The sequence below is a fragment of the Mesocricetus auratus genome, unplaced genomic scaffold, assembly GCF_017639785.1.
Source record: "Mesocricetus auratus isolate SY011 unplaced genomic scaffold, BCM_Maur_2.0 Super-Scaffold_6730, whole genome shotgun sequence".
In the NCBI taxonomy this organism is placed as follows: domain Eukaryota; kingdom Metazoa; phylum Chordata; class Mammalia; order Rodentia; family Cricetidae; genus Mesocricetus; species Mesocricetus auratus.
The window spans coordinates 16,127,790-16,153,204 of NW_024429184.1; the positions used below are offsets into that span (position 1 = coordinate 16,127,790).

At 50.3% G+C, this 25,415-nt stretch overlaps 2 protein-coding genes across 7 annotated transcripts in view; one reads left to right on the forward strand and one right to left on the reverse strand.

The window, feature by feature from the left end:
• Positions 1-6,376: 6,376 nt before the first annotated feature.
• Positions 6,377-8,564, forward strand: Fam166b (family with sequence similarity 166 member B). 3 transcript variants are annotated; one of them, XM_005078799.4, is made up of 6 exons: positions 6,377-6,517; positions 7,105-7,328; positions 7,402-7,589; positions 7,771-7,822; positions 7,905-8,102; positions 8,336-8,564. In XM_005078799.4, the coding sequence occupies exons 1-6, from the start codon at positions 6,456-6,458 to the stop codon at positions 8,422-8,424; spliced, it is 813 nt and encodes a 270-aa protein (XP_005078856.1). In that variant the 5' UTR covers positions 6,377-6,455; the 3' UTR covers positions 8,425-8,564. The 3 variants fall into 3 exon arrangements, with proteins under 3 accessions (XP_005078856.1, XP_021087851.1, XP_040595552.1); XM_021232192.2 differs by having other exon boundaries at positions 8,050-8,102; XM_040739618.1 differs by lacking the exon at positions 6,377-6,517 and adding an exon at positions 6,562-6,854.
• The window catches only part of Rusc2 (RUN and SH3 domain containing 2), a 43,779-nt gene continuing 26,859 nt past the window's right edge, over positions 8,496-25,415 (reverse strand). For all 4 annotated transcript variants that reach the window (XM_013119628.3, XM_013119626.3, XM_021232191.2 and 1 more), the window contains exons 2-12: positions 19,317-21,368; positions 13,381-14,007; positions 13,012-13,197; positions 12,738-12,878; positions 11,781-11,857; positions 11,438-11,612; positions 11,243-11,348; positions 10,621-10,667; positions 9,494-10,292; positions 9,262-9,399; positions 8,496-9,169 (exon numbers count right to left, since the gene is read on the reverse strand). In XM_013119628.3, coding sequence (XP_012975082.1) covers positions 8,968-9,169; positions 9,262-9,399; positions 9,494-10,292; positions 10,621-10,667; positions 11,243-11,348; positions 11,438-11,612; positions 11,781-11,857; positions 12,738-12,878; positions 13,012-13,197; positions 13,381-14,007; positions 19,317-21,300 — 4,482 coding nt within the window. In that variant the 5' untranslated portion in view covers positions 21,301-21,368 and the 3' untranslated portion in view covers positions 8,496-8,967. The remainder of the gene's footprint in view (positions 9,170-9,261; positions 9,400-9,493; positions 10,293-10,620; positions 10,668-11,242; positions 11,349-11,437; positions 11,613-11,780; positions 11,858-12,737; positions 12,879-13,011; positions 13,198-13,380; positions 14,008-19,316; positions 21,369-25,415) is intronic.

Below are 25,415 nucleotides of genomic sequence, written 5' to 3' on the forward strand. Positions count from 1 at the left end.
AGACCAGGCTGGCCTCACACTCACAGAGATCTGCCTGCTCCTGTCTCCCAAGTGCTGAGATTAAATTTGTATACCATCACACTGGGCCCTGATCATTAGTTTTTAAATTACATTTATGTTTGTTTATTTATTTGTGTGTGTATGTGTGTGTGTGTGTATACTCATGTCATGGTGTACATTTGGAAGTAGTGGAATATTCCTTTACACTGTGTGAGTTTATGTGTCTGTAATTGGTTTAATAAAGAAGCTAACTGGCCTGTAACTAGGCAGGATAAGGTTAGGAGGTAGAACCAGACTCAGAGGATGCTGGGAAGAAGGGAGGAGTCCCGGCAGAGACGCTTTGAGACACAGAGTGAGCAGGATGGGAAGTACTTACTTGAGGTAAATCAGCCTCAGGGCAGCACACACACAAATAGAAATGGGTTAATTTAAGTTGCAAGACCTAACTAAAAATGAGCCTAAGCTATTGGTTGAGCATTTATAATTAATATTAAGTCTCTATGTGGTTATTTGGGGGAGCAGCTGGTGGGACAGAAAAGTACCCCCAGAGGCCAGAGGACAACTTGTGGGTTCTCTCCTATCACGTGGGCAGGAATCAGCTCATGCCTTAGGCTTGGGGGCGAGCACCTTTACCTGCTGAGATACCTTCTGGCCCTTGATGTTTAAAGGGATGCTTTTAACATGTAAGTGTAATGTTTATTATACGGGTGTTTGGGTAGTAATTTATATCAATTATCTAGTACCACAAGAGTGTCATATAACAGGCTATATCAAATCTCACTATGTAGCCAGGCACAGTGATGCATTTCTGTAATTATAATTATTTGGGAGGTAGAGGCAGGGAGATCAGGAGTTCAAGGCCACCCACAGACACATAGTGAGCTGGAGGCCAGCTTGACTTATATGAGACCGTTTCAAAAACTAAACCAGGGGGCTGGAGAGTTGGCTTAGTGATTAAGAGCACTTGTTCTTGCAAAGGACCCGGGTTCAATTCCCAGAACCCACATGGAGGTCAGCCGCCTCCTCAGGAACCAGGCATGTATGTGGTACACAGGCAGACATACATGCAGGCAAACACTTATACACACTAAGTAATAAACTAAACTAAGCAAATGAAACTTAAACCAATAAAAATAAAACACCCCTGTCCCAAACAGTGCCACAAGACAACAGTTAGCCTCACAAGTCTGTGGGTTACTGAGGTCGGCTTTCTAAGGTGGGATTATTAGCGGTGTTTCTCTCTTTCCACACTCCCCCTTCCCCCCCAGACCAGCTTGGGCATGTTCTCATGGTGATGGGAGGGAAGGACAGAACACAAGTGTGTCTGTGGGAACTGTCTTGGTTGCCCACTTGATTGCATTTAAAGACTAAAGTACACAGCTAGATGTGTCAGTGAGTGTTTCCAGAGGTTAGAACTGAGGGCACTTCTCCAAACAGTGCTTCACAAGTCGCATTCACCACTGGAGGTGGGGCCTGGTTGGAAGCACTGGCCAACCCTTGTTCTAACCCCTTCCTCTTAGCCATTCTGCTCTGGCTGAGCTGTCCATCTGACGTGGGCTGCTCCGCCATACACTCCCTGCCATAATGGGCTGAGATCTGTGAAATCATGAGCAAAAGAAATTCTTCCTCCGTTTTGTTGTTTCTGCCAGATATTTGGGGCAAGGAAAGTCTGTGTGCTGCTGCTGTGGTGTCTTTGGCCCAAACTCCAGTGATCCAAGTTAAGTTCAAAGTAGGAGAGCATGTTGCAAACAGTGATATATGAGGTAATTTTCTAGTGTTAAACCAAACACTGTACTTACATAAGTACAGTACTGTGCTATTTAGTAACTTCTTAGGGGGATGTTCTAGGAATTCCAATCACAGTCGAACTGTTGAAGGGTAAACACAAAACCTTGTAAGTAGTCAAATAACTCTGATGTATCTTGTATGCCAAGTATGTCCATGGATGTTTCATGTCAACTTGACACAAGCTAGAGTCATCGAGAGGGTCTATGGGCAAGCCTACAGGACATTTTCTTAGTTAGTCATTGATGGGAAGAGCTCAGCCTGTCCCTAAGCTGGTGGTCCTGGGTTGTATAAGAAAGCTGTCTGAACAAATCATGAGTTGCAAGCCAGTGAGCAGCGCCCTCCATGGCTTCTGCATCAGCTCCTGCCCCAGGTTCCTGCCCTGTTTGAGTTCCTGCCTTGGCTTTCCTTAGTGGTGTGTGGTTCCGGATGTGTAAGCTAAACAGATCCCTTTCCCCCTTTGGTTTGGTCATGGGGCGTCATCACAGCAATAGTAACCCTAAGACAGTGCTAACGGATGGTTTCTCAGGACAGAGACATGCATGTTTTACTTTTTGAGAAAAAAAAGTTTGTTGACCATTGACATCCAGGGGCTTGCTGGGTAGTGGTACCTTACATCTTTAATTCTAGCAACTGGGAGGCAGAGGAGGTGGATCTCTGAGTTCAAGGCCAGCTTGATCTACAGAACAAGTTCCAGGACAGCCAGGACTGTCACACAGAGAAACGCTGATAAACATCTGAAACAACTGAGAATTATCTGAGGTTTCTGTGGATGACTATATTTTTGTTTCTGGCCATAATTCTGGATATGGAAGTCCTTCAATATGTCTTCTAACTCTAATGCTGGGTGAATAAGCCTTGGGTAATTGAATGTATATTTCATTGTAATTGTCAAATAAATAACCAATGAATATTGATTATTGTGGATTTGAAGAATGTTATCAATGTAAAACAGGCAGTGATTGTACATATCTTTCCTTTGATATGTCCAGATGTCACTGTTTCTGTTGATTTCTTCTTCTTTTTTCTTTTTGGGTATTGGGGATGGGCCTGGGTCTCATACATGCTAGGCAAGCACTCTACTCATGAACTTCATCTCTAGACCACTTTTTACATTTTTCATTTTGAGGTAGGGTCTCACTGTGTAGCCCAGGCTGACCTGATTCTTTTGACGTAGCCTCCTGAGTAGCTGGAGCACTGATCCTGGCTGATTCTGATGGTTTCAGGGTCACATTATTATCATTTTGGAGTATGACACACTCTCGTTATTGGCCCATGTTTTATTACAATGTATTATAGTAAGCAATTATGAAAACACTATTCCAAAGAAAAACTGAAATTTTGACAGCAACACATCTATTTTGTCTCATGTCATCTGAGGTAAGCATCTGAAATCTAAACTATCATTCTATCTTTTCTTTAGATAAGACAGTTTAATTTTATCTATAGTATTTTTTTTAGTAGCCCACCTAGGCTGACCTTGAACCTGCTACATAGTTAAGGATATTAAGGATAATCTTAAACTCCAATTCTCTTGTCTCTGTCTCTTAACCCCTGCAATTATGCCCTAGTGTGTATACTTTTTTTAAAACTAACAAATACTGTATGTATTCTTTTTGGAATTTAATACTCTCACTTCTTGTTGCAATTTTGGTAGAATTTTTCAAAGGTCTTAATGCTTTCTATTTTTTTCCTGTTTGGTGGTGAGTGATGGTTTCATTTTTTGGCTAAGGGTGGTTCTGAACTATTGCAATCCTTCCTTACTCTCCAGAGTGCTGGGATTACAGGTGTGAGCCACCATGCCCTGCTTCTACTCGTCCTTATAGAGATGTATGCTTGCCCGACATTGGCTTACAGTCAAGTGGTGGACCTGGGATCCATATGAGACTTAAGAGCACTTCCTGGACAGGACCAAGGGGAGGACAGAGAGCTGGGACCGCAGTTCTGACCCAGTGGGTTGTGTGGAGTGGGAAAGCTGCCGTTGCTGCCTTCCTAACTGAGCCTTCATTTTGTAGGTGGATGCCACACCCAACACTGATCACTGGGTGTTATTGTGGTGACACTCAGTTGAGGGAGGCACGGAGGCCACGAGAGTTCCTCGTTAGCCAGACCTTTCACCCTTTTCCTGGTTAGAATACTCTTCAAGGGTTAGGAATAGTAAGGCTAGCTCACTAACTAGAACACTCTGTCACATAAATCTAAACCAGTTCTAATGTTTTGTTTTTCATGTAGCCCAGGCTAATCTCAAATTCCCTACACAGTTAAGGATTACTCTGACACCCCATCCTCTTTCTTCTTTATTTCCTGAGTGCTGTGATGGGGGGGTGGAGGGGGCGGAGCTTATGCAACAACAGGGACTAAACTCAGGGTCTAAAGTGTGATAGGCTGGCCCTCTACCAACTGAGCTATGTCTCCAGCTCCTAACCTGCTTCTTGATTTACATCGTTCGTTTCTTTAAAAAAAAAGTTTCGCAGTGTTGGGATTTGACCCAGGGCCTAGTGCATACAAGGTAAGTGGCCTGTCACTGAGTCACACAGCTTAAGCATGTGGTTTCACTTCACTCACACCTCTCCCACACTGCAGAAAAATCTTATCTCTGGGCGGGTTTGTGGCCCATGCCTATAACCACAATTCAAGGTCACTCTCAGCTCCATAGTGAATGTTAGGCTAGCCTGGGCTACATGTCTTCAGTCTCCCCGTCCCCTGAGAAAAGAACACCCTTGTTTTAATCCTGAGCTTTGAATTCTAACCGTTCCAGTTTTCAATTTCATACTTTCTCCTAAACTCTAACATCCGTGACTGTCCTTGACTCCCCCATTTCTATCAAGTATTATGGGTTGCTGTTTAGTTAGCATCTCAGCACAAAACAGACGTGCTCCGTATGTATCATGCTACCTGTTTGCTACTCTATGAAGCAGTAACATCCGTGTTCCTGTGTTACAATCGAGAAAACTGACACATAATAAATGCGGCCAAGGTCCGTATCAAGTGAAGTTAAAATCTGAGTCAGTTGTTTCAGACAGGGTCTTGCTATGTGTCCCAGTCAGGCAACTCTCCTGCCTCAGCCTCCCAAGTGCTAGCATTAGAGGAATGTACTACCACAGTTAGCTCTGAGCCTGGTTAGTTTTCAAAGTTTTAAGTAACGATGCTTTTGGTTCTGAGTAAAAGAAAGTGGCCTTAGCGATGATGGGTAGAGAGACTGTCAGTGAAGCTGCTCGATGTCACTATCAGAGACCTGGCCTCTCTGCTCCCCTTGGCCGTCTGTCCCTATTGGCCGTCTGTCCCCAGTCTCTCGTGAGCTTTCCCAAGGCTTCAGGACGCCCACTGAAGCTTTTAGAGGCAGGAAGCAACCTCACCTCCTCCCGTGCATGCGTGTGTGCGTGTGTGTGTGCATGCGTGTGTGTGTGCGCGTGTGCGTGTGTGTGTGTGTGTGCGCGCGCGTGCATGCGTGTGAGTGTGTGCATGCGTGCGTCTCTTTACTCTCCCCTAGCACTCTTCCCGGCTGCAGCCGAGTCTTTCCATCTTCTCTAGAGGGCCAGGAGCCCATACTTAGAATCTAGACCATTTTTTTAAAAGCAAAATTGACTTGCGCTGGTCTTATCCTTATCCTCACTCAAATGAGGCTTCTCCCCCACATCCCAGGTTACCGTTCACTGACCTTCCTCATGTTGGGAGCTGAGGCACCCTTATCTGATGGAAGTCAGCCTTTTTTTCTTTCATTTTCTTTCCTTTTTTTTTCTCCAAGACAGGGTTTCTCTATATAAGCTCTGGATGTCTTGGAACTCCCTTTGTAGACCAGGCTGGTCTCAAACTCACAGAGATCCGCCTGCCTCTGACTCTTTGGTGCTAGGATTAAAGGCGTGCGCCTAGCAGTCACTCCCTTCAGTAACCTCATCGAGTTCACTGACCCTCAGAGCCTCAATAAGCTCAGGTATTTTAACCTTCACACTGTAGTCTGGAGAATTTGAGACCCAAGGAAGTAAGGTGCCTGCTCCAAGAGGCTGAGGCCTTCAGGATAGGGGTCAAGCCGGCTTGACTCATGTGCCAATTCTTGCCCCAGCTCTACAATTCTGGCTTGCACTCTGCTGAATTTAGAGAGATCTGTGTCCTGGGACATACACTGAACAGTACAGGATTTGTCTACTATTTGCACGGTCTGGGATTTCCAGTCCTGCACTAGAAAAATAACACTGGATACATGAACGTGGGCGTCAGAGAGGACAGTGTGAACAGTGCCATCTGCAGTTGTGAATGAGGACAGTGGCTCAGTCTTCCCGAAGGCCTGTGGGACCCTCCATTAGTACACTCTGCCATTCTTGGGTGCTGAGCTGAGCATGGCGTATTGACGAATAGATGATTCAGGTTATAGCAGCTATCCACTAAATAATTCTTTATTAGTGCAAATCATTTTAATATCCTGCCTAGAAGCTCTAGGACCTCCCCCACCCTCATGTTCTCCCCTTTGGATGACTAAGTTCTCCTTGAAGCCCCTTTCTGCAGAAACCCCAGCTCTTTCCCAAGCCTCACAGGGCACCACCGCCACCTCTCTTTAGCCAGGAAGTCTTTGTTCTTCTCCACCCTCAGTCCCGCCCCCTTCCTCTGGCTCCAAAGCCCTGGACACAGTACACACAGCCCAGAGTCTCTACTGGAAGGGAACTGTTTGGGTTCCCATGGCTGCGGTCAGCACCTTCATCCCAGGGCTCAACCCTCAGAATCCTCATTATATTCCGGGGTAAGACTTCTTCCTACAGTGCTCACTCTCCTGCTGGCTTTGGGGAACAGGGGTTTGGAGATAGAGGCGTTAGCTCACTCAGACACTGGGTCAAGTTGACGTCTTGGTTTGAGAACGGGGTGCTGTGGTTTATGGAAACGGGAGATGAGAGAACAGAAGCTGGGTCTAACAAAGCTCTGTGTTGCCTTCTCCGTGGAAACCGTGAAAGCTGAGCAGAGGAATTGGAAACCCAGGCAGAGGGCTTAGGAACGCTTGCTGGGGGCTGGGGAAGTCGTACGTAGCTTCTGGGGTTCAATGCTGACTTAGCATGCACAAGGCTCCAGGCTCACTCTGATAGGTAAAACAAAGAAATGAGCAAAAATGACTTACAGACTAAAGCTGGGGGTGGGGGTGCCCGACCCCAGCATGGATGGGGTGGGGCGCAGAAGGATCAAAGGTTTGGTCAGCCTAGGCTACAGAAACACACACAGAGGAAATTAACACTTGCTCAAGTACACACCAAGAGCAGGGCTTTGCTGCCTCTGTATCAGGATGGCGGTGGTAGTGGGGGTCAGTCTTGGAGCTAAGGGGTGGGTCCTGTGCTTCAGGTACACTGGACACTGCCCACTACTGCAGTTCAGCATGGGCCAGACCTACGGGCAGGTGACCCGTCAGCTACTTCGAGGCCCTCCCGGCCTAGCCTGGCCTCCTGCCCACCGCACACTTCTGCCTCCCATCCAGCCTCCAAGATCTCCTGTGATTGCCAGGGGGAGGCTACCTCCCAGGCGCGGGCATGAAAGACTCAGCTCCAGCGTTATCCCGGGGTATACAGGTCTGTATGGAGGCCTGAACGCGTGTCCCCTTCCCATAGCGTGACCTGAACATAGACATCTTTCTCTCGCTAGGTTTTATACCACAGGCACAGTTCATTTTTGCCAAGAACTGCAACCAGGTTTGGGCTGAAGCGATGACTGGTTTTACACAAAGGTGCGGGCAGCAGGAGAGTCACGAACTGTCCAAGGAGGCCAAGGGAGGAGAGGTGGAGAGAGATGAGGGGCTGGAAGCAGAGGAGCTGACACAGGAGGAGCCGCAAGTGAGATGGGGAACGGCCAGCGGTGGCAGTGAGGCTGTGGAAACCGGGCTGGGAGTCTGCTCAGGCCTGGGCACCGTGGCAGCGTGGCTGTGGATACAGCCATGGGGCCTGGCTGCCAGCTGTCTCCTGGGAGGGTGCTTGAACTCAGTGCTATTTTCCTTTCATTAATGTCTCTCACAAGGTTTCCCCCTACTCCATGGATGACACAGATCCTCAGAAGTTTTTCATGTCAGGTAAGAGGATGTGGGTGATGGCCAAAGGCGTGTGGAGATAGATGCTCAGGATGTCCTGACTCAGCATCTTCCCCCACCCCAGGCTTCACCGGCTATGTACCCCGTGCCCGCTTCCTCTTTGGCTCCAGCTTCCCTGTGCTCACCAACCAGGCACTGCAGGAATTTGGGCAGACGTGCTCACGGGGCAGGGTGCAGAAGGATCCCAAACCTCTTTCCCCACTCCCCAGGTCCAACTTCCAGAACCTGGGTCTCCTCCCTCACTATGGAGGCTACGTGCCAGGTGAGACAGTCGGGGGCTTTGAGCTGGAATGTGTGCAGGTGGGACGTTCCAGGAACTGGGATAAACAGAAAGGATGTCAGATTCTGATCCAGCTTCAGAGAGGAAACCACGGCAGCTCAGAGGGAGTTGGGAGCAGATTTCAGAGGGTGGTTTGGAGAGCATGCAACTGGCCAGGAGTTAAAAGGATTTTTCATGCCTCTGGCTACACATGACAGACTCTTTTGGACACACAGGGTATAAGTTCCAGTTTGGCGGTACATTTGGGCATCTCACCCATGATGCTCTGGGCCTCAGCACCACTCAGAAACAGCTCCTGGCTTAAGTACCATGCTATCCCAGTGATCTTTTTGGAAGGAATAGAGGCGGGTAGGGGGAGGGGCACAAAGAAAATGGTTTGGAGGCTGAGCACCTTTTTATTAATAGGTGTAATAAATAAATAAATAAATAAATACATGAACAGAAGCCTGGGCTCCTCCTCCTACTCTGATGACCAGCCACTGGTCACTGCCTATTTACAGCATGGGGGCTTAGGACTCTGGCCCCAATACTGTTGTCCATCCTCATCGTCACTCAGTCTAGTGAACCCACAAATGACCTCTGGGCCATCTCCCCCCAGAGACTTGTCTACCCCCATGGACATATGGGCTAGGAAAAGTCTTGGCAGCCCAGCGCTGTGCCCGCCCCTCCTTCCCTGGGGGTCTGGGCAGCTGAGGAGGAATGCTGAATACTGAGCAGGGAGCAGGTGCCAGCCCAGGGATACTGGCTCCAGCTCTCAGTCTGCTTCTTGTAGCCAAGCCTAAGGGCTCTCGGGCTCCGAGTCTCGGGGAACAGGAGGGTCCCTGAGGCCACCAGCATGCACAGGGCCTCAGTTTTGGCTGCTTCCAGGTGGTGAACTTGGAGTTGGGGTCAGAGTCACATAGGCCAGAGGCACCAAGCCGGTGTCAGGGCCGCGGCTACAGCGCAGCCAGTCTCCTCCGGCTGGTCCCAGCACCCGCAGGATATCCCCTTTGTGGAAGCTGAGTTGTCCAGGGCCGGTGGCCAGATGGTGGCACAGCGCCTGCACCTCACTGGAGAAATGACAAAAGTGCCTCAGAGAGGCGTTCTGAGCCACCAGCCAAGCTCCCCATACTTTATCCCCCTGGCGGGTGGGCAGGCATACCATGGAGGCTTGGAGGGCAGGGCTGGAGAGTGTGGCTCTTGTAGGCTGTCCCTGGGCTCGGGCTCCCGACGGGCCCCCATTGTCTGTGCTACCAGCTGGAACACAGACCTGTCCAGGCTCAGCCAGTCTGAAGGCAGCCTAGGGGAGAGGAGACAGATTGGGTTCCGCCTGTGTCCAGATCTAGACCAGACTCGCCAGCCACATCCCCGGCTACACCAGTAGTGGCTCTCACCTGCTTGTGGGCCGGGCTTCCCGCTGAGCTTTCCGGGAACCAAAGAGATGTCCCCACTTGATGCCCCCAGGGGCAGGCTCTGCTGTCCTTTCTTCATTTTCTGTTGGTGGGGCAACAGGTCCCTCCCTCTCTCGACTACGCCTCAGCTCAGCTAGCACAGAGTCAGGGGGGCTCCCCATCCAGAAAGGCCAGCCCCTTTCTTGGCCAAGGGCCTCCTCAGGAGCAGGGCAGGCCTCAGCCCCCTCTACCACACCTTCCCTTGGTGGTGGAGCCTGGGAAGGCCGCCCACTGCCTACCCCTTTCTTTTTCTCACTGCTGCTACTGCGAGGGAATCTGGAGCCCTCCGCGGTGCCCTCGATGTAGACCTGGGAGCTCTGCATGAGCTGGTACCACCAGCCGGCCTGCCCTCCTCGGGCCCACCTGCCAGGCTCTGAGCTCCCCACAGCCCCTTCGCTGTCTTCCTCGTCCTCTTCTCCGCCTTCTGAGGCACCCACACCCTTCACCCGCTCCCCAGGGGCCGCCCTGTCCATGTCGCCAGGGCCCTCCTGGCCTCGGGCTCTGGCCAGCTGCAGTGTCGAGTGTGCAGACAGCAGCAGGTCCTGGGACACCCGCAGCAGTTCCTTGTGCTGCCGCTGCTGCCGCCCGCTCTGCAGCAGCCGGTGCTGGAAGAGCAGGTCCAGGCTGAAGGGCAGCAGGGCCAGCGGCTGCAGCAGCAGCAGCAGCTCCTCAAAGAGGCCAGGACACACGGTGTGAGCGGCACGCAGGAAGCCCCAGGGCTGGTAGTGGGTCTGGATGATGTCTAGAGCAACAGAGAGGGCAGGTTCACACCCGGAAGGGACACCGAGGGGCGGGCCACCTGTGCCAGCTGCCAGGCTGGCTCACTCCAGTTTACACAAAGCCTGCTACAGTGCGCACTGCATACATCCCCTCGCCTGAGGAGGCAGCCCCGAAGTCAGAGAGATGCTGGGGTTCATGGCCACCCTAGCTGCCAGACTGCCTAAGTCTGCTGCCGCCTCCAGGGTTCTAAGTCAAGAAGAAGCCCTAAATTCGGGGAATGAGAGTCTGGGTGGGTCTCCTCCCCACCTCCTACACTGAGTTGGGAAGCCAGGACAGGCCGTGGGCATTACCTTCATGGTTGTACAGGTGATTAAACCAGAACTCCAGGGACCGGATGCTGTAGAAAGATAGATGAAGGGTTAAGTCTCTCTTGGACACAGCCAGATAATGAGGTGTAAAGAGATGGGTGCAGGGATTAAAAACAGAGGACGCCTGTGGCCGGGTGGAAAGTCAGTGGGGATGTGAGGAGTAGGGTGAACATGAAGTCTCCAGCCAGTCATTTCTCGGAACAGAGGGAGCATACACAAGTCAGGGAGACTACTGAGTGTGAGAGCACAGGCTACTTTCGGCCAAAGGTAATGGCCAGGCTGACATGTAGCAAATACTACTGTGCCTAGGTGAGCCTAGGTCTGAAGCAGGACTCAGAAGCAGAGTTGGGGTTGGCAGGATCAGTTTGCAAGACCAGCTAGTTTCTAAACAGGCCAGGCCACGGCTTTGTGAACGTGGATGGGCTGGTTGGTGGGCAGTGGGTGCTGAGAGGCTGCAGCTAGGCGCGGGGAGGGGTCCCAAGGCCTCGCACAAACACTGCAGATGCACCTGTCTCACTCCAGACAACCGGGCCCCTAGAGGACACAGCTATGGAGAGGCTGGCTGCTTAGACCCTACCAGTCTACACACTTTCTACACACTTACTTGAGCAGGCCGAGGATGAAGGCGTTAAAGCGCATAGTGTGACTGGTGAGTTCTGGAAACTGGCTGACTTTGTTGTAGAGACCATGCAAGACCTTGGTGGATGGGCCTGGGAAGAAGACAGGGTTGGAGATGGCATTTATAATCTCTGGAACCCTGAATTCAATCTGGAGCCCAGTGTCACAATCGAGCACCTACCTAGCTGTGTGGAAGCCTCAACCACACTCCAAGGCATGTTTTTACGTTGTCCGATGATCACGTCTAGTACGAAGGCCTTGAGCCCATCCTCCAGCACAGCTTGGACTGCAGGGCAGAGGTACTTCAGCACCAGGTGGCCTACGTTGGGGCTCACAGAACTGTTTCCCAGCTTTGCCTGCAGATGCACAGGGCAGCTTGAGAGGCCTGGCCTTGCTCTCACTTAGCCAGCCCACGGGTTCCCCTTGGGCCATTTCCATCCCTGCGTTCCTACTCTGCAAGGGAAGGTGACGGACACAAACTGGGTGTGCAGCGTGTAGCTCAGCTGCTCACCGTTATAGCCTACCTTGACACCGGGATCCCGGCTTGTGCCAAAATGGGCCACAATGAGGTCCACAGCAGTATTGACAGCTTTTACCAGCCCTATGAGGAAGACGTGGATGTGACAGGTGCCGTTTTTGAGACTCTAGCCCACCCAACGGAGGCTGACCCCTGGTGGGGAAGAAGTTGTCACACTCACTCCTGCCCCTATCCACCCGTGTGTCATTGTCCTGGCACTCAGGGTGGCTGCTCTCCCCACAGGGCTCCCCTCTCTAAGCTTTGCATCTCTCTTGCTACAAGGAACCTGGACTTCTCCTTTGCCGGCTCCTGCCCCTTTGCCAACACTTATGTTTGGTTATTTTTACATCTCCCTAAGAGTCATCAGTCACTGGTCACTAATCTGCTGAACAATGCGTTCCTGCCAGTCCTTGTCTTCTCAGAGGTCACCAGCTACCCAAGGGGCTATAACTTCAGCACTTAGGGACTTATTTGCTTGTTTGGATTTTTTGAGATGGTTTTACTATGTTACCCTGGTTGGCCTGAAATTCACAGAAATCCACCTGCCACTGCCTCCCAAGTGATAGAATTAAAGTTGTCTGCCACCATGCCCAGTAAAGTGTTTGTTTTGTGAGACAGGGTGTCATTATGTAGCCCTGATTGTCCTGGAACTCACTTTGTAAACTAGGCTGGCCTTGAACCAAGAGATTCACCTCCCAACACACCAGGCTCCTGTAAATTTTTTAAAAATTACATAACAGTCTCTCTCATTGTATTTAATTGGCTGAGGGAAGAGGTTGATTCTTAAGTTCCTGATACATGACTGTTGCTCACTATACCACAGAATCTCCTGTCTCTTGCCCTAATGCTCATTCTCCTTATTGGTATTGGGGTTTCAAGACAGATGTTCCAGAGGGTTAGCCAGGCACCGGGCACAGCAGGCAGTGACAGTGAAACCCGGGTCCAGCTGGGTGTTGATACACACCTTTTTTCTGAAGGACATCAATGGAAATGGCCTCAGAGGTGCCATCTGGAGACAGACAAAACTCAGCTGGTGGCTTCTCAGCCAAGGAGAAGGGGTCCTGCAGGTCAGGGCAGGCCAGTGGTAATGGTTTTGCTACCTGGCCTGGAAAGAAAGAAGAAAAGTCTTACCCGGAAGCTCTTCCCGAGAGTTCTTAGCTCAGCGGAGTGCCCTCCACCCTCACACTAACCGACCCCTTCCCAGCTTGCCCAGGGCACCAGGGGCACTGGCCACACACCATTCAGCCGGCAATTCAGATGGCTGGCAGTGCCCAAAGAACCGGAGAACTCAAAGATGGGGTTCCTGCGGGCCAGCCGAGCTTCCTGTGGTCTTCGATCTAGGCTTCCTGACAAAGCAGGTGGCCCTAATGGATTCTTCCTCCTGTATTCCCGCCACTTGAGGGCTTGAGGGGACAGGTGGTTGGCTGGGGGCAGAACAGGTGAGGAGTTAGGAGACAGCATGCCACATCTACCCAGGGTCCACGTAAAATGCTAGGGTTGGGAATATGTAGCAAATAGACCAGATGCTGTGGGTGTGGCCCCGCTGAAAGCGTACGAAACCATTAAAGGAGAGGTAGGATTGCTTGGGCTATGGATGAAGCTCATACCATTGTTGGGCCTGGAGGCCATGCTGCCCTCACCGCCTCCTCGGGCCAGGCTCTCTGCCCGGGAAAAGCCAGATCTCCAGGAGCCCAGAGGCGGCAAGCTTCCTGTGCCATGAAGCCGGTACTCAGCCAAGGTTGGAATCTTCTGATCCTCCTTCAATGGCTGCTGGGAGGTGGCAGGCCGCACAGTAGGACACGTGTGGCTCCATGTGGGGAGACTTTGTGCCGCTGTGGCCTGCTCTGGAGGAGGGGAGCAGGAGGCAGAGGCAGACGAGTCAGTGCTGGGCCCAAAGGGGCCGGCAATCCGGACAGGGGAGTAGCTTCCCAGGGGTGACGGCCTTGAGGTCTCCGGCTCAGGCCCAGCTTTCCTGGCACCCCTGCCAGTGGTGTGGGGTGCGGGTGCCTGCGGCTCTCCTGGGGGAGCTGGGGCAGCGGGGACGGCCAGTGCGGCAGGCTGCTGTGCGCGGCTGCAGCCTGCGAGGCTGTAGATCTGGGAAAGGCTGTGGAGGGCTCGGGCCTTGGCCAGCTGCTTGGGGAAGTGGTGCTGGAACACGAAGGGCTGGATGGGCAGCGTGGTCGGCCTCTGCTCCTTGCTGTAGCGAAGCACTGGGCGGCTCTCAGTGCCGCCCCCTGCAGCAACAGGACGGAGAAGGACTGAGACACAGACCCTGGAACTCACACGGGGAAACCGCAGCAGAGCTAGGAGATGACACCAGCGGCAAAGATGGGCAAGCCTGGGCTATAGGACCCGAATAGGGGCGGGCACGACCCATTTGTGGAGGGGGACACTGCCCCTCCTTGTAAAGTCTTCCCCGTGTGTCATGGTCTGGACTGTCTCCTGTCGCTCCACTTTCTCAACTCCAAAAGTGTTAAGGTGTGTTAGAAGGCTCAGTCCTCACCTCACTGAACACTTTCTCTTTTGCAAAGGTAGCTGGATTTTAGACTTTCACACAGATGACTCCCAAGCCCCAGCATTAAGCTTACTTTCTCCTTGAACTTAGATCATCTTGCCATGGGCTTTGCTTTCATTTTAAACAAAAACAGCCTTGCTAGAAAGACTATTCCAAAACCATGTCTGGGAGATGCTCAGACTCTACCGCCATCATCTGTCAGCTTTGCCTGATGTTCCTGGTGCCACCATTGCTGTCAATGGTAGAGTCATTTGCAGGCTTTGAGAGACTCAGTGTTAGGATGCTGCTGACTCCACACTCTCACCCACCCATCACCCTGTCTCCGAGGCTCACACACTCTGTTTTTGAGCAAACACAGCAGCAAGGTACTTATTTACTTGCAACTGAACCAACCTTCCTCTTATCACTATGTGCCCATGCTCCTGTTTCTCCATGATCCCAGAAGAACTTCAGTATCCACATCTACTCTTCCTGCACATGAATGTATTTCCCAGCTCCGGGGCCTATTCCAGGCAGTTCTCAGGTCTCAGAACTAACCTGAGGTCCAGAGCAACGCAGGGTGCCACAGCTTTGTAAATGGACTGCTCTCCTAATCACTCTGCCCATGCTGCACATATCTGAATGAACACAAGGTGGCGCCATAACACTTACAGGACCTAAAACCCTGGGCGTGGCTCAACAACAAGAGGCAGGAATTCACTTCTAGCTTATTTTTGTTTTTTAAGACAGGATTTCATGTAGTCCAGGCTGATTTTGATCTTGCTTTGTAGCCAATATTGGCTTGGATTCCTGATTCCCCTACCTTAACCTCCAAGTGTTGGTATTACAGGTATGAGCCACCCTGCCACAGGAAATTTTAAAATTAGAGACTAATGTCATTGTCTCAGGTTAAGATCATTCAACTAGGAAATAGCAGAGTCAGAATTTTGTCCATGCCTGAGTTTGGCTTTTGGGGACAGTGTGCTCCAGCACGCCACACCACGCCACGCATGCACTGACGTCAGGCTGGTTTGCCATGGAATGGTTCCTATTTACATCAGTGAGCCGTGAGGGATGCGTGGAGGACACTGTCATTCTCCTAGTCACACCTCATCCAGTCCTTCATCTGACCACACTCGTGACCACCCTGCTGTCCCTTCTGAGCTCTCATCACCACACTTCCTGGTCATACCCCGTTTCACTTCCTTTGTAAAGTGTTGGGAAGCATTTTTCTTAATGTGTTTGCTGTCTGTTACTTTTCACAGGAGCTCCAGAAAAATAGGGGCCAAACCCTACTGGTTGCTGTGCCTCTAGGGCCCAGGAAAGGAACAGTTAAATGCATACATCTCTACTTCTGATTCAGGCCAGTATCCTCGATCTCAAATCACCGTCTTATATAAACCTAGTTTATTGAAGAATAAGTTTACCTGTCTTCTGTGGTTAGTGCTCAAAGAACAACGACCCTGCTCTCAGGCTGTACTCTCCCCGCATTCTCACACTAGCCCTTCTCCCTGGCTCCCTTCTCTGCCCTACTAGGGATGGAGTCCAGTCCCTGCTGTACCCGGCAAGGGCTGTATTGAGCCCATTCCCACCCCCTCCCCTCTACCCCAGTTTTGAGCACATGGCTTCCCCATTAGGTATGTCTTCCTTCCACTCAATCACATTTAGGCGGAACTGGGTCTTCTCAGCCATAGATTTATTACACTACAACGCATGTCTGCATCATCTATTCAGTCCTACTCTTTAAGAAAATATGTCCTCTGCTGCATGTGCCTATCATCCCCAGCACTTGGGAGTCAGAGGCAGGGCAATCTCAAATTTGAAGCTAGCCTGGGCTACATGGGGAGATCCTGCTCCCAAAAAAACCCTTCCCTGCTATTCCCAATATATGGTATGAGGCAGAAGAATAAGATTAATTTAGAAGGGAGACCACCTTGAGGAATGGGTGTTAATTAGTCACCCCCCCCAACTCCCAAAACAAGTTTTCTCACTTTCCTATGAGAAGGTCGTTAAGAAATTTCTAGGTAGAGATCCCACAACATGCTGTGTGTCTGGGTGAAGTAGCCTGAGTTCTGTAGTTCCTTCTTTTTTTTTTTTTTTTTTTTTTTTTTTGGTTTTTTCGAGACAGGGTTTCTCTGTATTGTTTCGGAGGCTATCGGTCCAGCCCGGCCTCGAACTCACAGAGATCCGCCTGCCTATGCCTCCCGAGTGCTGGGATTAAAGGCGTGCGCTACCACCGCCCGGCTGTAGTTCCTTCTTAAAGGGTAGTAGCATCCAGTGAGTGCTCGCTGTTTCAGCGGAGGGACAGGGACTGTCTCTACTTGCACGCCTGTCACTGACCTTCACGCAGGTCTCTAAAGTCGCTGCTGACTCACCAGACTGCAATCCGTGTTAAAATCAATTCAAGGAGACTTTACAAATCAAATCCCACTTTGGCCTCTGCGTTAGTAGTTTTGTTCTATCAGGATTTGATGAGCTCCTTTCACTAAATGTGGACCTGTGGTTCAGCTTTTTCCTGTCATTCCCAAACTGGTCTTTCCTGGCCATCCACAATGCAAAGAACTGTCTACTCATGTACTGACTTTCAAAAGGGTGTGTACAACCAAGAGACAAGACCCGTGATTCTCCCTGGAGACTTATGCACTAGCGCACGACCTTGATATAAAAGTCCTCCTGGGGACTGGGGAAGAAGCTCTGCTGGGAGCAGAAAGTCCTGGTCAGTCCTGATGCGGAAGAAACAGAGGTTCATTTCTATGATCCTGGCAGAGGCCAAGGTTGTCCTTGGCTACATAGTTTGAGGCCAACCTGGGATGCACAAGACCCTGCCTCAAAACAGTCACAAAAATATTTCAAACCTTATTTTGCATGTGTATATAGGAGGAAGCATGTGGGCAACTTTTCCCTTCCGCCATGTGGACTTCAGGACCAAACAGCCTGTTGGCAGATGCCTTTCCCAGCTGGACCATCTCACTGGTCTAATAAAAATACAGCAAAAGCACTTTAATGCCCCTCTCCTTGTCTTTCCCTCTCTCTTTCCATTTTTCTTGTTTGTGTGCTGTGTATGTGTGTGTACACGTCTGCATGTGTATGAGTACATGTGGAGGCCTCAAGCTGATACTGGGAATCACCCTTGATCACTCATCTGCCTTATTCATTGAGGCAGGATGACTCAATCAAACCCAGACCTAATGGCTTTCGACAGTCAGCTTGTTCTGGGTGTCTCTCTCTGCTGTCCGAGGCTGGAATTACAGGCGGGCTGCCACACCTATCAGGCACTTGTAGCATCTGCAGGTTTTGAGGGTGGGGACTATGATACCTGGCAAGAGCTTCAATGACTGTGTCACTGTGGAGACCCCCTTTAGGCCTTTTGAGACAATGTAGCCCTGGCTGGCCTGGAACTCACTGTGTATGTAGACCAAGCTGGCACAAGATCCATCAGCCTCTGCCACAGGAGTGCTGGGATTAAAGGTGTGTGTCACGTGCCTGGCTAAACTGCCGATTTAAATGATCATTGTATGTGTGTGTGCCAGTGTGGGAGGCAGAGGACAACGCTGTGGAGTTGGCTCTTTCCTTCCATGGTTGTCTGAATTCCAGGACTGAACACGGGCAGTCAGTCCATCTCACTGGCCCAATCTTGAACCTCTGACTCTCCAGCCTTCATTTCCTAAATGCTAGGATTATGGGATGTGCCCCATCAAACCCAGAGCAAGGGCTGCTCTGCTCAGTGCTTAAATAACAGAAAGGTCAGGCCTTACTGTGTTTACTTTGTGATTCCACACATTCTTCCTGGATGATCAGTTTTAACTATCTCCCTCCCCTACCCCCAGGGTCTCACTGTATTGCCCTGGCTGGGTTACCACTAAGTACGGTTTACTTAGAACTCACAGAGATCCTCTATCACTCAAACCAGTAACTTTTTAATCTACGACAGTCTCTCACTTCACATCTTCCACCCAAACCACCAAGGATCTTTCTAAAAAGGTAAATCAAAATTTGCTGTTAAGCAAAAGGAAAACCAAACCAAACGATAACAACAATGTAGCCATTCTCCTGATGAAAGCCTTCTTCAGTGGCTCATCCCCATCCCAGCAGCTACGCTAAATTAGTCTACTGCAGTTCCTGGAAAGCATCAGGTGCTGACTCTTGTGTGAGCCTAGAATGTTCTTTTAAGGGTCTACAAACTTAACCCTCACCTTTCTTCCAGACTGAGCTTACATGTGAACTGTTCAGTCCTCCCCTGACACGCCAGTCTAATTGTGCTATTCTTTTGGGGACTCAAACCCCACACTGCCACCTTTGCATCTGAGTGACTGCTTTTTGTCTCTGTCCTTTGTTGGAATCCCTCGAGGACCGATTATTTCACTAGCACCACCCTGGTACAGACCTGGGTATAAAAAAAGTTGGAAGTTGGGCATTGGTGGCCCACGCCTTTAATCCCAGCACGCAGGAGGCAGAGGCAGGTAGATCTCTGTGAGTTCGGGCCAGCCTGGTCTACAGAGCGAGTTCCAGGACAGGCTCCAAAGCCTGTCTTGAAAAACCAGAAAAACAAAACAAAACAACCCCCCCCCCAAAGCAAACCTACTTGGAGTGAAATAAATAATGAGGACTTTAGGGAGCTGAAAGGTCAGGGCAAGGCGCAGTTCTGAGGTTTTTGTTTTGTTTTCTTCTTAGGGGGGGTGTCTCACTTTGTTGCCCAGGCTAGCTGGCCTCAGCCCCCAGAGGCACAGGCCCCGTTAGGCCCTTAAGTACAAGATTACCAACAATGATCAAAGAACAAGCTTCACTGCGGCCCCTGTGGTCTCCCCATTGGATATGTTCTTGAGTTGCCTCGAGCACTGTAAATCTCTGCATGTCTACAACTGACCGAATGCCTTGTCTCCTTCAGTGACTCCTCGGTTTAAGGGCCTATACTTCCGGCTTCAGGGTTTCCCAGGACACCAGTGTCCAAGTCCTAATGACCTATCTATTTGGTACACTCTCCTCCCTGCCCCCCCCCGGGGAGAGGTCCAGGGAGCAAATGCATAGCCTGGTACTCTCTGAGTTCCTTACCGTCAGCTCTAGCTCGCGCATCCCTCTGGGTATGGCTGTTGGCTGGGCTCCCTGGGAGAGCAGGCCCGGCATCCATCAGCTGGGCCAAGGGGCCCTGCCCAGCAGCTCTGAGGCTAGGAAGTGGCATCTCGCTGGACTGGGAGCCCTGACAAAGCTGGGTGGACCAGGGTTCTGGGCCAAGGAGGTCCAGGCTTGGCCCCAAGGGCATGGACGGCAGACTATGGCTACACCGAGTGCCCTCGTCAAGTGGGCCTGCCCTATCTTGCTGGGCTTCCAGGATGGGTGAGAACTCCTGGGAAGAGTCTCCAACGCTCACCCGAAGTGGTGGGGAGCCAGAGCCTGCTGCAGCTTTCTTCCGGCCTTTGGCCAACTCAGCGAAAGAGGTGACCCTCTTGGGTGGGGAAGCAGACCCAACTAAGGCTGCGGGGCCCTCACTTAAGCGTACTGGGCAACTCAGCATTCGCTCCAGCGAGCCCAGGCGGACAGGGGGGCTGCGCTCCAGGCTTCGGTCATAGCTTCGAGAGCGCTGTCGGCCGGTGCTTAGGTTGGGGGGTGAAGTATTTGTGTACACTTGCCCTTCGAGTACAGCGGGGCCTGTGGCAGTTGCTGCTTCTGTTGGGGAACTCCCTGCTTCTTGTTCCTCTGGCTGGGAGTCTGGCTTCTGGAAGAGGTAATACTCAGAGGGCTGACTGGGGTCTGGGTCTGAGCCGGGGCCTGGTGGAGGACTTATCTTGGTGTGTTCTTCAGAGCAACTGGTGATGGAGGAGCCAGCTGGGCTTGGGGAGGACTGGGACGATAGGTCACAGGTGACAAGTTTATAGTAATTTTGGGTGGCCACCACAAGGCGGGCCTGGCTCTGGAAGCAGGCTGTGAGGTCAGCCACAGCCGGGCAGGGCTCACAGTGCGGGCGGTAGGAGTTGCAGTTGGCATCCACCTCAGGAGACGAGGCATGAGGACAACCGCAGCCCTCCTCCCTGTCCCCGTTTTCAGGGTGGTGGGACTCACAAGACATTTTCGACTCCGCTGGGGAGGGCTGCAGGTCCAGGTAAAAGGCTCCGGGGTCTGAGTGGCTGCAGAAGGAAGACTCACTGCAGGACTGAGGGACAGAGTTGAGGTTGGCACGGGAGCTTCCATGCATCTTACTGTAGAGGGTGCTGAACGTGACCAGCACGCCATCTGAGCTGTTGCAGGAGGAGTCGCTGACGTAGCCCATGGACTGGTCAGCGGCCTCGGACTGACTGGATGTGCTACTGCAGCGGCAATGCTGGGCTCCCGAGCCTGGGCGTCCAGGGCTTCTTGGGGACTCATCTGAACTCAGCTTCCACTCTTGGTGAAAGGGGAAGGCAGAGGGGTCACTGGCTCCACCGCCACTGCCACCAGGTCCCCCACACTCATCTAGCTCCATGGTCTCAGAGTCCAGCTCCGGTCGGCAGCAGTGGCCGGCGCTGCCCTGCTGGGCACCCAAGGTTATCGCCGGCTGCTGCTCCTGCCCCTCCACCACTGCGGGCCGACCACGCGCTGCTCCCCATGGCAGGTGGAAGGTGGGCTGGGTGCCGCTGTGCAGGTGGAAGGACTGCTGGGTGGCACTGTCAACAGTGCTGCCATCATACAGGCCACAGAGTCCTGTCTCGCCCACATTTCCCTGCACCAGGAAGGGGTTGTGTCGTTTGGGAGCTCCAGGGCCTCTGCCATCCCGACTCCTGCTCTTGATGCTGTCTGCAGACCGTGTAGATGCCCCCGGAGCAGAGTGCACACTGTTGCACAGCAGGGAGTCAGCTTGTCCCGGGTCCTGGTCAGCCTGAGTAAGGCCCAGCTCGGCCGTGCAGAAGGGGCTGGGTCTCGGGCCCCCACTACCTCCACTCGCCCCCCCACAGCGCTGCCTGTCTGGGACCTGGCAGTGCACTAAGGGGATATGGTGGACGATGAGGGTCTCTCCAGTCAGCTTAGGGGGGCTATCCATTTTGGAAAGTTCGAACAAGGGCATCAACAGCGCCAGACACTGCCTTTGGAGCCCAGTGGGGCAGAACACATTTCATCAGGAGAGCTTGGCACCTGGAGAAAGGAAAAGAAAGGGAACCTAATGTCACCTCCCTGGAAATCAGGGATAGGCCCTTCCCCAAACTGTTTCCAGATGGACAAGAGCCAGAGGACTAAAGGCTCTGGGTCAATATGGAGTTCTGACAGCACAGGTCCGACAACATGGAGGCTGCTACACTTTCCGCCTTGCACAGGTCCAGGTCCTGGGCCCTGTTCATTTTACCGTTACCATGTATCCAACAGCAACAGAAGGCCAGGACTCTTTTAATACTACATATGAAGTATGGGGGACTCAGGGACAACATGTTCCTCCCTCTCTTAAAAACAATTACATTTATTTAGACAGAGTGTGTGGTTGTGTGTATGTGCGTGCCACAGCATCTGTATGGAGTTAGGAGGCCAGTCTGTGGGACTCTGTTCTCCCTCCACTGTGTGAGTCCCAGGGAGAGAAGGCCATAAAGTCTGGTGGCATGTGTGTCTTTACCTGCTGAGGTACCTCTCAGGCTTCCCATTCTCTTCTATGCGGTAAATAATGACTAGTCACACACACACACACACACACACACACAGTCAGACACACATACATACACAGACATACAGGCACACACACAGATATACACACACATGCACACTCACAGACAAATACAGATATATATGGACAGACACACACACAAACATGCACACACACATACACATACATACATAGACATAGATATGCAAACACAGCCACACACATGAACGCAGACATGCACACACAGACACAGACATGCACACAGACATACATATATATATACATATACATGTGCAAACATGCCCACAAACATGCAGACACACATAGACAGACAGACAGACAGACAGACAGACAGACAGACAGACAGACACACACACACACACACACACACACACACACACAGTGAAACAGTGACGTAACTAAGAAAACCCACATAAGATGTCTGGAGAGTACAAGGCACTGAGGGGAAGGCCAGTAATGCCTGCACAGCTACAGCACACAAATTTACAGATGCGGAGAAAAACTGGACATACATCATATGCTCACAGAAATCAGCTGTAACTGTAAGATTGTATTTTAAAATACACTGAGTCAGCTGACCAAGGACTGCTGCACTGGCCTTTTCTTTTTCTCCCCTGTGAATCCTAGAATGCTTACCCCTCTGACCACTGTGGGCTACACAGCCTTCCTATTTACTACTGCAATGGAGCTTCATAAACACAGGTGGAGGGACAGTAGGTGACTGCAAGTATGGCTGATGCCAATCTCTCCCTCCTACATGGGGTGGTGGCCACTTTACAAACATGGGGCCCAAGACCATCCTGATGCTTCAGACTAGCGTTTAGAACCTTTAGACCCAACTGGCTTTGCTTTAGCCTAGAACCTTCACTATTGGGATTCCTGGAAAGTCTCCTTTATCCAGGCTTTACCTCTGAGAAGCTAAAGTTGTCTCCTGGCCACCCTGTGGAGGGAATGGCCTCTCTCAAACGCAGTTTCCTGAGCTGTCTCTGACTCTCCATGTCGAATCTATTCTCATCTATTAGTCTCCTCTCTCCTTCTGGTCCTGTTTTCCCCTTTACCTCTTCTGGATCTAAATCCCTCATTTACTGTCTCATACCTAATCGTTTAACTGAACCCTTCATACCACTGCTTTCTTAAATTTTAGCTCTTCATTAGTAAAGGCCAGCAAGCCACATGTGCTTAAGGAATGAGTTAAAGGAACATGCGAATGACCGATAACTATGTGCATGAGGGACAATTATAGAACGTTACAATTAAACATGATTACATATTACAATTATGTATGTTGAATCACATTAAAATTAAGACTTCTGAGAGGAAGTCTCCTTTATTGGATTTGTAAGCCCTATATGTTGAGTACAGTCATCAGCATAGTTGTGGAAAAGCAAAAACTAGAGAAGTTAATCTAAGTTAAAAGATTAAGAGTTATAGAAAGCTGGGCGGTGGTGGCGCACGCCTTTAATCCCAGCACTCGGGAGGCAGAGGCAGGAGGATCTCTGTGAGTTCGAGGCCAGCCTGGTCTACAAAGCGAGTTACAGGACAGGATCCAAAACAATACAGAGAAAAAAACCAAAAAAAAAAAAAAAAAGAGAGTTATAGAAAAATAAGAATAAAAAACCTCCACTGTGGAGTGCTAGGATTACAAGCATTCACTACCACACCCAGTTGATATGGTTCTAAGGACTTAACTCAGGTCTTCCTGTATGCTAAGTGAGCACGCCCACCTGAGCTGTATCCTCAAGAGGAAACCGTGGTAAACCAAACCCAATGGTGATGGTTTCTTACCAAATTAGATATCTCCATGCTTCACAGGGCACCAGCCAGACTAGCCCACAACACTGAGAGCCCCACCTCAAAAACAAGGGCCTGAGGAAAGGAAAGGTCCCCGAAGCTGACTTCTGGCCTACATAAATTCACTCACTTACACAGACACACAAAGAAAGAGCCAAACCATAGTATGGGAGAAACTATTTTTAAATCATACTTCTGACGGTGGCTTCTAATCAAAATACACAAAGAACTCTTAATTTTTTTTTTAGACAGGGTCTCACTATGTATCTCTGGCTAGTCTTGGACTCACTATGTGGACCAGGCTGTCTTTGAACTCACAGAGATCTACCTGCCTTTGCCTACAGAGAACTGGAATTAAGTGTGTGCTACCATGCCCAGCACTGAATAGATACTTCTCTAAGGAAGACATATGCATAGTTAGCAAGATGAAGATGGGCAACATCTAATTAGCCATTAAGAAAATAAGAAACCCAATGAGACACCAATGTACTCTCAACAGGATGCTGAAACCAAAATACAAAGGCAACAGCATTGATTATACATGGAGAAATGAGAACCCTTTGCTGAGGGCATTGTAAAATAGTGCAGGTCCTTGAGAAAGTTGTCACACAGTCCCTTAAACGTTAAACACAGACTTGCTCACAAGACCCAGCAATCCCACTCAAAGGGAAAGGAGCACTCATTCACACATAAGCTAGTATGAACATGCTTACAGCAGCATCACAACGGACGAGTAAAATGTACTATAGCTCCCATCGTTATATATGAGCTGAAAATGAGTAGAAACGTGGCATACACAGACAATGGACTATTATTCGGCAATAAAAGGAGTGAAGCGTACTAGTGTTTCACACACATGCTACAACATGAATGACCCTTAAAGAGGCAGTATTTAGAAAAAGAAGCTGCCACAAAATACTCCTTTACATGGTGAATAATTTTCATGAAATGCCTAAAACAGGAAAATCAACTGAATAGAAGGTAGGTTAGTAATTTGTAAGGGCTGGCGAATGGGGAAAAACTACTTAATGGCTGAGGAGGATCTTTGTGGGGTAATAAAAATATTTTGCTATCAGTCATTGGTAATGGTTACACATTATATACTGGTGAATATACTGATTTGGTGGCTTGAAAAAAATGACCCCCAAAAGGAGTGGCACTGTTAGGAAGTCTCCTTTTTTGTAGTAGGTGTGGTCTTTTGGGAGGAAGTGTGTCACTGTGGAGGCAGGCTTTGAGGTCAGGTATGCTCAAGCCACACCTAGTGTCTCAGCTCACTTCTTGTTGCCTGCATCTGTCTATCTGCCTACCTACCTATAATCTATCTATCATCAATCTATCTACCTACCTATCATCTATCTGTCTGTCTGTCTGTCTATCTGCCTACCCACCTATCATCTATCTATGTAACTATGTATGTATGTATGTATGTATGTATGTATGTATCTATCTATCTATCTATCTAGAACTCTTAGCTACCTCTCCATTATCATGTCTGTCTGCATGCTGCCATGTCCCACCATGATAATGGACTGAACCTCTGAAACTGTAAGTCACCCAATTAAATACTGTCCTTTATAAGAGTTGCTGTGGTCATGGTGTCTCTTCACAGCAATGGACACCCCAACTAAGACAAATGGTATATGAATTGTACCTCAATAAGGGTATTCCAGGCTAGCCAAGACTACATTGTGAGAACTTTTCTCAAAGAAAGAAACAAACAAGAGACAGAAAAGGTTATG

Excerpts from the sequence above, each read along its gene's own strand:
- Fam166b (XM_005078799.4), top strand. The coding sequence starts at position 6,456 with ATGGCTGCGGTCAGCACCTTCATCCCAGGGCTCAACCCTCAGAATCCT. Across the intron at positions 6,518-7,104 it reads AATCCTCATTATATTCCGGG|GTACACTGGACACTGCCCAC; the intron begins GTAAGACTTCTT and ends CCTGTGCTTCAG. Across the intron at positions 8,103-8,335 it reads CTATGGAGGCTACGTGCCAG|GGTATAAGTTCCAGTTTGGC; the intron begins GTGAGACAGTCG and ends TTGGACACACAG.